General features: G+C 39.9%; 1 protein-coding gene across 1 annotated transcript in view; it reads left to right on the forward strand.

Annotated features, from left to right (window-relative positions):
- Positions 1–905: 905 nt before the first annotated feature.
- The window catches only part of LOC149751290 (mitochondrial carrier protein CoAc2-like), a 29,121-nt gene continuing 17,288 nt past the window's right edge, over positions 906–12,738 (forward strand). Inside the window, exon 1 of the mRNA XM_089927283.1 lies at positions 906–1,118. Coding sequence (XP_089783409.1) covers positions 906–1,118 — 213 coding nt within the window. The remainder of the gene's footprint in view (positions 1,119–12,738) is intronic.

Consider the following 12,738-nt stretch of genomic DNA (forward strand, 5'->3'; position numbering starts at 1 on the left):
ACAAATAATTAGAAAGAAAGGATAAATACTTTCTCCCCTAAGGCCCTAACAAGATCCTAATGCAAATCAGCGATCAGGGTAACCTAAAACTTGGGATTAAAGCTCCCACTTTTCGCATCATCGCATGGATCAGAGTCGCAAACAAAACCATATAAGGTGCGATGAAAACGCCCAGATCATTTAATATAAAACTAAAAGGAGAAAAAGATCAAGAAAATGGATGAAGATTGAAGAACAAAAGGGTAAAGAAGCCTCCGATGCTGGCGGCGAGGAAAAGCGGCAGCCAGTAGGATGCGACGGAAGAAGCTTTTCTTGGCTGCAGCCGGTAGGTGGAGGGGAGGAAGAGGCCCGCGGTCGGCGGTGCTCCTTGTAAGTTGTAACCCCGGCGGCCGGCATGGCGGCACTTTGAAGGAGGAAGATGTTGTCTTGAGGTGAGAGAAATTGGGGGAGATTTTTGGAAATCACGTACTTGGTGGGAGATCCGAGGGGCTAGAAGGTGATATCGAGAGGACAGAGGCAGGGGAGGGCAAGAAATCGAACAAGAGGCGCTCAAATCCTCCCTCCTCAATCCCTCTCTTTTTTATTTTATTCAACCCTCCCTCCTCTCCGACTGCTCCCCTCCTCCCTCGTCCTCTTCCGCTGTCGCCGCTGCCGCCTCCTCCTCCTCCTCAGTCGCCCCTCTCCTCTTCTTCGCCATCTTCTCTGTCCTCTTCTACGCCTCCTCCTCCCTCCGCCGGTGCCACAAATGCTGCCGCGGCCGTTCCTCCTCCTACTCCGACGAGGATGAGGACGACGCAAGCTCCTCCTCTTCTTCTCCTCCTCCTCCTCCTCGCCCCCGCCGATCTCCCTCGTCCTCCTCCGCCACCGCCTTCTTCTCTCTTCTGAAATCGGACCGCATTTGGTCCATGGACCCCGTCGCCCGCGATGCTCGATGGCGCTCCCTCTACGGCCTCTCCTACCCTCTCTTCATGAACCTCCTTAACGAGCTCCAGCCCCTTCCCCTCCCCCTCCCTCTCCTCATCGACCACGCCCTCGACCTTGCCCTCTCCTGCCTCTCCCGCGGCCTCTCCTCCCTTGCCCTCAAAGGCTCAAGCTCTAGATCTTCGAGGAGGAATGAGGTTGGAGAAATCCTAATCTTAATCGCCAATAAGGAAAGGGCCCAACTCGACCCATATATTAGATAGGTTAAACGAATTAAACGGGTCATATATCTAAAATATGTATCTAGCCCAATTAATAAACAAGTTAAATGGGTTAACCTATTTACGATCCGAACCTGTTTAGGTCAAACCCAAATCTGTTTATGGTGGGTCGAACACGGATCGGGTCATATTTTGCCACCCCTTACTCTCCCACCGAAGCCAGAAGCCAGAGGAGAAAGAAAGAAAGAAACACTGTGTCACGACCCCCATTCTGCGGGCAGCTGCGACGGTCCTAGGGTGCGGGTAGGCATAAGACTACTAGCCACCACGTAGAACCCTACTTACTTATCATAATCATCAATAAATTTCTGAAAATTTTGGCATGATATATACACAAAATGATCACTTTTTCTATTTTTATATTTACCTGTCAGGATATATCAATACATACAACAACTCTACCTGTTACATAATAAATCTAGACAATATATATCAATACATCATCACAGGCATATAACTGATCTGTATAAAAATCTGGTTTCCATTCCATCCATGGTCAAACCCATATCCACAACAGGATCTCTGTCTATAACTGCACACTGTATACAACTGAGGGGTTTATAATACACCAAAATATAAACCTCAATTCTACATTATACTATGGAGCGACATAGCTAGCAGGCAACCTCTAATCCTGCTCTTCTTTATACATCACCTGGCCTGCAATAAAAACATCAAACTGGAAGTGAGTATATAAATACTCAGTGAGTGGTGGAGAGTACTATGCACATGAGACAGAACATAAATCATGGCTCGAGGTGAAATCTCAAGAGCATATGAATAGTGATCAATAACAAGATGTACATGAACTCAACATATGAAATATGGAGTAAATTATCACAATATCACTGTAGTCATAGTCAACTCATCTGGAGCATATATAGAATAATCAAATAAGCCTGTATGATAACATGAATATGCTCAACAGGTCATAATACTGAAATATATAAATCAGATGTCAATAGGCTGAATCATCAACATGACAACTATTGGGAGGTGGGTTTTACGCCCCAGGCGAACCACAACAACTCCCTACTGTCACATGCATATGCAGAAATATGACACCACATAATAATACAAATGCTGGCCAGTATCCAGAACAGAAATTCATAGAAAACTGTGAGACTCATCTCACATCTGAATACTAAATGGCACCTCACTGGAATTCTACATCCGCAGAAAGCCTACTGCACCTCGCGGAAATTCTACATCCGCGAAAAGCCTACTGCACCTCGCGGAAACTTACTATGCCCCGCGGAAAGCAAATATATGTCGTAGGACTGGCCGATCCTACGCTTAGGGCATATCCCCCCTAGAAAGGGACTGGGCTGCGTCCACCCAGGGGACAACTATGTGCACATAGGCCGATGTCTAACCCCATCGACTATAAGTGTCCCGTAAATACTGCCAAGCCATGCATAAATGATATAATGCATCCTCCCAATACTCAACTATAAAGGAGTATAATCAAGACTACCACTCACTCGACCACGACCCAATCATAAACTAACATCAGGGTTGGGAGCGAGGAGTCAAGGAAGTGCAATGCAACTCAATATACCACTGAAAAGACTCTACAAGTCTTTGAAATAGAGAAAATGAAATCAAGTTACAAAAGAAGTCATTTCACAACTCGGAACCAATTTGACTACTCTTTTCTCCCTTGTAATTCCTCTCAATGTTCCCTCAATTGCATGTACAAAATAATCAAGCATGGAGAAACAAGATTATAGAGGAATCTACTACAATATCAATCAATATGCTCAAGTGAAATCAATTCACACTTGGCGACATTCATGAAAATGAATTAAGAAGGCTCATGATGCAAAGTACATAACTCCCACTCACCTGCCAATCCGGCATGGTCCTGATACACCTCCAAAATCTATAGTAGACAGTGGGGGACTTCTTCCTCTTGTTCCCTAGCTTCTTGCCCAACTGTGACATGCATTAATTATTGGAAATTGTATCCTAAATGTCAATCGTCAGCATGTTGATGATTGAATTTTGTAAATGAATTGACAAATCAATAAAGTATTTATTGGCATTATTCATCATTTTACATCTTCAAATGAACTCTTATATGATGAAGTCCTTAGGATTTATTAATGATAAAGGAGGATTTATTTTTGAGTCCTTAAATCAGTTCGCGACCAAATGATATATTGTTACAAGGACGACAGCATTATCGAGATTAGGTCGTTGTGTGACATATACGTTGGTTGTCCTCTTAACCAAGGAGTGTGAAGACACTGGTATGTCATACAGGTGAAGTGTAGAAGTACATTTTACTGAACGTGACTAATTCTAGAATATTCTACTATCGAGAGATGTTCCGAGTGGATATGGGTATAAGTTTGGCCCTCTGATCAGAGACCGTAACATGTGACTAGCAAGCAACTCACTATACTTTGGTACCGGACTACTTGAATTTCTAATTCAGTGACAGAAGGTCACTGGGTGCAGTCAAGTACTTGCGTAGTCAGTTGTGAGTCAAGATGGAATTGACCCCTCCTGAAAACAGGAGATAATGTCTTGTGATTAATTTAGCAAAACCTTGGCCAGGGTAATCTCAGTGAGGAGTCATGGGATATCTAAAGTTAATCACATAATAGATGTACTAATTATAGGGTTGACAGTGAGCTCTATGTCATCCTGGCATTAGGAGTCAAAGGGATGAATTATACAGTAACCATAGTCCAGGGTTGCAGAATATTTGCTTCGCATATATTCGGCCTATCCGGACATCGGGTACCATTGCTAGATGGTTACATCGATTAGTGTAGGAAGTCGTTCCTATACTACCGGCTTAGGTTCGAACCTATGAGGTCACACGCATAGAAGTTTCCTGATTGATCAAGAAAGTTGATAAATGATTAAGAATCATTCAGGGATAATTTGGTCAATTTGATTGGCAAATTATCTTATAAAATAATTAAAGTAATTATTGGAGGATTAATTAGTAATTAAATTACTAATAAACTCAATTTGATTGAGTAATTGAGCTAAGGATGAGCCAAATTAAATTGGATTCAACTTTGGGCTCAATCAGAGTTTTGACCTGATTGGATTAGGTCAGAACCAAAAGGACTTAAGCTGATCAAATTAATTTTAAATTAATTTGTGCTTAATTGGAGATTGACCTAATTGGATTAGGTCCAACACAAAGTAATTAATTTAATTTGATTGAGTTTGGATGAGCCAAAAATTGAATTGGATTCAATTTGAGCTCAATCAGGATCTGACCTGATTAGATTGGGTTCAACCAAATTGCTTTGTTTTAATCCGGTTTGACCAAATTTGATTAGGTGCAACCCAAGAGGATTAGGCTCAGATGATGTGGCAATTAGTGGTGACATGGAATTGGATTTCATGAATTTTAAATAAACCAAAGTTATTGCATGGCGCATGGACCCATTGCTTGACACATAACGACATTGTTTATTGTTTGAATTTGAATTCAAACATTAAGCAATATATTAAATGATTTCATACATCAAATAACTTCCCAAGCTGGCGTGTGAACCTCTGAATCATTTAAATTCGAAGTTCAAATGAAATATATGTGACAAGAGGAAGAAACATTCTGCCGCATGGATTTCAAATTCCTCCCTTCTTGTGCATGTGTTTAAAATTTGAATTTAAATCAGATTTGGTTGAGATCTGATTTGGGTTGTTCCTATTCCATTGTATGCGCCAACTAAAGGAGGTTTTTTGAAGATAATTTTCGAATTTTGAATGAAAATTCGGAGGCCATTAAAAGGGGTCAAGCATGGGCGCCGGCAACATCATCCATTGCAGCCTTCTTCCTCACACGCCTCCTCCTCCTCTTCTTCTCCATTTTAGATAGGGTTTTCAGGGTGAATATCTAGAAGATTCAAGATCATATCTGAGTCCTCTACTTTCCTTACAAACCTTATCTCCATCTGCTTCAAGATGATTGATCAAGAGTTGATTGAATCCCAGCAAGCAGATTTCAGCTTTCAAGTGTTCTGCAGCTGCTAGCACTATTGCGGAAGAAGATCCTTCAAGGCTTCGCGTGTACTTCTCGTAGAGGCCACTCGTGTGCGTGGCTGCGAAGTCAAGAATTAGATCCATAACTTTCATCCATCATAAAAGGTATTAATCTAGTATTAATCATTTATTATGGTGTCAAGATCTAGGTTCGATTTTTCGAGGTTTTATCCGCTTTTGGGGCACCTCACGGAGATATCTCCAGAATCCATTCGATGGATATTCGGAGATTAATTAGATTAGAGTTCTTAAGTTTCAGATCTGATAGTTAATCATGCATAAAAGTTTTAACATAATTGTTTAAACGATTTCGGCATAATCCTATGTGTTCTTAATATGTTGATTTCTAGATTTGATCTTGTAAGCATGCATAAATTAAATTGTATGATTCATTTTTCTGCTGAATTTTTGAAACTTAAAAAGAACTACGTATGGCTTGATCTCCCTTGTGAAGGGGTACGTAGGTAACCCGATCAGGTTCAGCTATGGTTTTCAAAAAAAAAAAAATTCAGCATGCTAAACACCGAAGAACCTAGGATGCACTCTCAGTAGTATCAGAGCCAGGTTCATGCTTAAACTTTTATGTTTTAATTCTTGCAATTAAATCTGAAATCATTAACATGTTTAGATTAGATCTAAAGTACTTTTTATGATTGATTTAATTGCTGATTATGCATGATTAAATAGATCTAAAATTTTGGATGCATATGATGCATATTTGTGTTAGGATTAGTAACATGAATAAATCTAAAATCATAATATTGTTTAGATTAGATCTAAATAAAGTTTATGATTCATATGATCTCTGATTTTAATGAACAAATCAGATCTGAAAATAAAAATAAAAAAAAAACAAATACATAAGATGTATGTTGTTTGTATTAATTCATGTTGTTATGTATATGTGAAGCATGAACATAAAACATAATGACTTAAACATGAATTAAATCTGATTACATGTAATTAATTACAAAAACTCAGATCTGAAAATGTGTTTTAAGAACTGAAAGATTGAAATTAATATGTAATTAAAAAGAAATATGCAATGATCAAAACTTTCATAAGTCTAAACTTAATTAAGAATTAAGTGTTATGAAATAGAATTGTAACTCAATTAATTGACATTGCATAATTCTTTGGGCATATGGGTTAGCTTGAATCAAGTTTCTAGGATTAGGTTAGACCTAAGGTTAGAATCATACATGGACTAATAGAATTAATTGATCAAATCTAATTAAGTAGTAACTAGATTAGGTCAAGAAAATTCTAGGTCAATTTACAATAGTTGTAGATGGATCAAGTCCATGTCTTTGATTAGACCAAGATGGAACTTGATTTAGGCTCAGAGGTGTAGCCCGAGTTATTTAAGTAATCAAATCGAAATTGATTAACCAGTCGGTGTCTAAGGTAAGTTTGGCAGACTCGACCGGTGGTTTTTAATTGGAAGCTACTCGTACTGATTCGTCTTTGTCGAGTTAATGGCATATCCCTTCCACCGATCTCACTTACCTAGCCGACATGGTCAATCACATTTTGATTGGATCACTTAATGATTCGAGTTAGCTCATGCCTATAAGAAAAATCAGTTTGACTGATTTAGGTGCCTCCTTAACCGGTTTGAGTCTAATCTGATTTGGTGAAGTTAGTGGGAGAAATTAGACTAACCGGACCCTCTTATCTATCCCAATTATGAAATCCTCTAAAATTATTAGGTCTTTACAATGAAATGGTTATGGGGATAACTAGGTCAACGCCTCCTATTAAGTTGGGTGATAATGGGTCCAATATTTTGATAATTATTGGAGGCGCGACACGCCTGGTACTTATCAAGCATTGGAATTGTCATTCAATATATGATGAGTTAAGTATACCTTCAATAGGCGGTCAGGTGAGCTTAACCCTATCATTTAATGGTTGGACCTGACTAGGGTATTCGGTGGAGGCGCCACACACCTACCGAAAAATCTAGGGCAAAATCATCACTAGAAGTTGCTTGGTGAAGCAATTGGTTAAGAACCTACCAATAGGTGCATATGGGTTGGCCAAGCCACACTCGGGCCTATATGCGATCTATTGGGTTCTAGAGCCCACTAAAGAATTAGGAGTAATTTTTCGAATTAGAGGTAGAGGCTACCAATTTGTATAAAATAGTGGGAGTACCTTTAGACTAAAGTCCAAGTCTATTGAGTTTAGTCAATTCATATACTAATAGCCAAATTTTCTTTTTATGCAGAAATGGCCACTAATTTGTCACTTCACTCATTGTTGGATAATGACAAGTTGACTGGTCCAAATTTCAATAATTGGCATAGAAAACTGAAAATAGTGCTTGAGCATGAGAGGATCCTTTATGTGATAACGGATCAAGTACCTGAGCAGCTCGCTGCTAATGCATCAAGATCGGCCAGAGACACTTATCAGAAGTGGCTTGTGACCGGATCACTATTCGATGCATCATGTTGGCAGCAATAAGTGATGAGTTTAGTAGGCGTTTTGAGAATACGCAGCCGGAAGATATCATTCAAGTGTTGAATAAATCATTCGGCATTCCTGACGACGTTGAGAGGCACAAAACTAGTTGTGCCATCTTCAGCGCCCTAATAAAAGATGGGACCTCGGTAACTGATCATGTACTGTATATGATTGAGTTGATCGAGCGTCTAAGCTCTCTTGGCTTTTTCCTTCATGATCAATTGGGGAAGGATGCCATACTAAACTCATTGCCTGGATCATACCGCTCTTTTCTTACTCATTTTTGTATGACGAAACCTGTAGTGAATTATCACCAATTGTTGGGGTTACTACAGACGTTTGAGAATGATCACCAACTTTTTAAGAAGACGGTGAACTTAGTGGGAGGTTCAACCAAGGGTCGCCCCTTTAAGAAAAGGAAAAAAAAAAATAAAGTCCAAAAGAAACAGGTGCACCATGCTCAGCCTAGTCAGAAAAGGAATAAAAAGGCTGATCAGAGCAAAACGGAGTGCTTCTTCTGCAAGAAGCAAGGATATTGGAAGAGGAACTGTCCTCTTTACATTGCATCCCTTGATCCAAATCGGCCTAAGAAAAGTGGGCAATCAATTGCCAATCAAGATACTTATATGATAACACCTTGCAATTTTTCTATTTGTGATAATTCGACCTGGGTATTGGATACCAGTAGTCCTTTTAATATTTGCAATTCGTTGCAGGGGCTATAAGTCAGTAAGAGGTTTGAAGAAGGAGAAAGGTTCCTGAATATTGGAAATGGAAGACCAGTTCCAGTTCTAGCTTTAGGAATTCTTAAACTTGAATTCAGCTCTCATGTAAATGTCCTTAGTGATTGTCACTATTGTCCAAGTTTTCTATTGAATATCATTTCTGTAGGTCTTTTGGCCAAAAATGGTTATGAAATATCAATAAAAAAGGATTATTGCAATGTCATGTGGAATGGTGTTGTTGTAATGAATGGAATTCTGAGTAATGGCATTTACATTTTGTCACAGCCTGTTCATGTAATGTATAAATCCAATAAGCGCCCTAAAATAGATAATGTCACGGATGTCTACCTTTGGCATCATAAGCTAGATCATATTAATAAGAACAGGATGAACAGGTTAAGTAAAAAGGGAATCCTCGATGTTAATGATTGTGAATCATTGACAACCTGTGAATCATGCCTTCTTGGTAAAATGACCAAATCACCTTTTACCGAAAAAGGTGAACGAGCCAATGATTTATTGATCCTTGTACATTCTGATGTATGTGGGCCAATGAGTACAAATGCTAGAGATGGGTATTCATATTTCATTACGTTTACAGACGACTTTTCTAGGTATGGTTATGTCTATTTAATGAGACATAAATCTGAATCATTTGAAATGTTCAAATTATATCGTATTGAAGTAGAAAAACAAACTGGAAAGAGTATTAAAACTCTTCGATCAGATCGAGAAGGTGAATACCTCACCAGTGAGTTTTTGATATATCTAGGAGAAAATGGGATTCTCTCCCAATGGACTCCTCCTGGTACACCGCAATATAATGGTGTGTCAGAAAGAAAAAATCGTACTCTATTAGATATGGTTCGATCCATGATGGGATTTGCTGATCTGCCCATATTCTTTTGGGGATATGCACTTGAGTCAGCCTGTTATATACTTAATAAGGTTCCAAGTAAATCTGTGAATAAAACACCACATGAGATGTGGACTGGACGTAAGCCGATGCTCTCTCACCTTAGGGTTTGGGGGTGTCCGGCGTACGTCAAACGTTTGAAGACAGACAAACTTGAACCCAAGTCTGACAAATGTTTCTTTGTTGGTTACCCTAAAGAAACTAAAGGATATTACTTCTACTTTGCTGAAGAACAAAATTTGTTCGTAAGCAATAGAGCAATTTTCTTAGAAAAGAAATTTCTTGGTGAAAAATTAAATAGCTCTAATATTGAGCTTAGAGAAGTTCAATATGTAGAAGATCCGACACCATCTACTGAACCAGTTGAGTCAGATTTGATTAGATCAAATCCAGAACCCATATTAGATGCACCATTAAGGCGATCGGGTAGAGTACCACGTCAGCCGGACAGATACTATGGTTTCTTGGTCCGAAACGGGGATCCTATCGAACTTGATGAAAACGATGAGGATCCGATCACATATATGGATGCAATGCAGAGGTATGACTCTGATAAATGGCTTGGAGCCTTGCAATCCAAAATGGAATCCATGAAGGTCAATGATGTATGGACATTAGTTGACCCACTCGAAGGGATTAAACCCATAGGATGTAAGTGGATATTCAAAAGGAAACAGGGCGCAGACGGAAAGGTGGAGACCTATAAAGCCCATCTGGTTGTAAAAGGATATCGTCAGCGTTATGGTATTGACTATGATGAAACGTTTTCTCCTGTGGCAATGCTCAAATCCATTCGAATTATACTTGCAATAGCAGCACACTTAGATTATGAGATCTGGCAGATGGATGTTAAAACCGCTTTTCTAAATGGGGATTTAGAAGAGGAGGTGTATATGATGCAACCTGAAGGTTTTATATCTGCAGATGAGTCTAAGGTGTGCAAGCTTCAAAAATCAATTTATGGATTAAAGCAAGCTTCACGGAGTTGGAATATACGTTTTGATAAGGTAATCAAAACATATGGCTTCATTAAGAATGAAGAGGAACCTTGCATTTATAAATGGGCAAATGGTTCTATTATTATATTCCTTATTTTGTATGTGGATGACATTCTTTTAATCGGAAACGACATTCCTGCATTACAAGGAATAAAGGTTTGGCTATCATCTTAATTTGCCATGAAGGATTTGGGAGAAACATCTTACATCCTAGGGATGAACTGTTCGTCCTTTCCTGTCTAACTAAAAATATGCTAGACAGATCGTTGTTAGAACCGACGAACAAAAGTTAAATTTAATTTTCTCTTACCTGTTCTACCCAAAGAATAGTGGTCGTAAGAGGTCGATCCACAGGGAGGCGATTGGAGTTACTTAAAAAATTAAAACGTTCACTCGGATTAAAAACCGATTTTTGAATGCTAGAAGAAAAACATTATTTTGAGGATGTTGATGGATTCTCTAGTCTACCGGAGAATATTTTTTAATTGAAATTAACTATAAGACAGGTAGTCAGATTCAAAGAGTATTTATGTATTTAACTAATTAAAGAAAAGCTTTTAACATAAATTAAAATGGATGAAAACAGTGTTAGGAAAATTGTAGACTGGAATATAGATTGCATGAAAGAGGATTTAATGGATTGCAGAACAGAAATTAAAATTGCAGAATAAATATAACTTTCTACCCAAATAAACTCTCAAAAATTAAAACTCAAAACAAAACCTAAAATAAAACTAAAAATAAGAACAATATGCTTTCAAACTCAAAATGTACTTCTCAATAAAAACTTTCAATTAAAGTACAACTAAAACAGAAAAAAAAATACATTGCTCTCTTAAATAAAAAAAACTCAAATCGAAAAACTAAAACAAAATTTCAATGCTCTGTTTTCAATGAAGTTGAAAACAGAGCAATGTTTTTTTCTCTTTCTCCCACGTCCGCCTCTTCCCCTGTTTTTCTGGACAAACCGAAGGAGCCAAACTCCTTCTTCTTCCTTCGACCAGCCAGCCACCACCACCCCGAGCTCTCCCTCCTCCTCCTCCTTCTTCTCCTCTTATATAGACCCCATCAGCAAGCACGTGGAGAGGATCGTGATCGATGGGAGCTGATCATGGGTGAAGATCCGGCGCGGATGCAGGGATGAGCTGGATTACCGGCTGCTGGCAGTGGGATTCCTTGGATGCGGAAGGATGGGGTCTCGAATCCGGAATGGTTGCACGGCTGGACGCGGTGTGGAAGGAAGGAGGCGCGGGCTGAGGCGGAGGAGGAGCGATCTTGGCGTGATCCGTGGAGGAGATTGAAGACGGGCGTTGCTGGGATCACGGAAGAGGGGCTGGCCGCTGGGATTTTGATCGCGTAAGGAAGGAGATCACGGCTTGATGGGTGTTGGGAGAACGCTGGAACGGGAAGAGGGCAGACACGCGTGGGATCACGGACGGTGAACAGCTGGGGCACTGCGAATCCGGGCGCTGGGAGGAGCCGATCATGGACGCATTGCTCGGGGCTTGCTGAAAATCCGCTGCTGTGGCCGGAAGAGGGGGAGATGGGGATGCTGCTTGGATCACGGCCTGCATCACGGGAAGCTTGGATTTCGGGAGATGGATTCGGACGCTGGGATTTGGGCGCTGCTGGCACGGTGGCTGGCACGCGGTGGGCGTGGAGGATTTGGAAGGGTGTGAACTCCCTTCTTTGGTTGCTGGGAAGGAGGAGGACATGGATGATTTGATGCGGCTACGATCCGGGAAGAGCTAGGATGTGTTTTGCCCTCCTGAGATGGGAGCTGGGAGACACCAAGTTCCGTCCAATCAGATAAAATAAATAATGTGATATGAAATTTGGGTTGTAGACGGATTCGTCACGGGTCATCTGTTCTCACTGGAGGTCAATTGCAAATCTTTTAAGTCATGGGTCACCCAGCACCTCATAGTTATGATATGGCCATATTAGATTTGCCCCAAAATTATTTCCTAAAAACACAAAAGAAATGGACCTGATTCGGATCCGAACCCGACTCGGACCCGATCCGATCTTCAACCGGGTCGGATCTGGGAAGGGATTCTTCTTTAGTCAAATTTGTACTCAATGTGCATTTTATCTCTAATTTATGAAAATCTGTGCCAAACCCAAATATAATATTAATCCAGTGAATTTATCATTATCAGTTAGCAATAATACTAATTTAGGTGACATGTAGGTCGCACTTTTGTGCTCTCATCACACCCCGCAACTAGCTTATTGCTAGTCTCTAGCAATTTTAGTGTGAAAATGATAAAATGAGAGTGCAAAAGTGTAATTTATTATTAAAAAAATAGTAAGATAAATACTCATTTTCGTAGAGCATTACGATTGCACTTAGCACGTGCAATAAGCCTTTAAACCCCTAGGTTACCCTAGTGGACGAGTGTTGTCTC

The sequence above is a fragment of the Phoenix dactylifera genome, chromosome 14 (assembly GCF_051530095.1).
Source record: "Phoenix dactylifera cultivar Ajwa chromosome 14, Ajwa_hap1_PhDact_Kaust_v1.1, whole genome shotgun sequence".
NCBI lineage: Eukaryota > Viridiplantae > Streptophyta > Magnoliopsida > Arecales > Arecaceae > Phoenix > Phoenix dactylifera.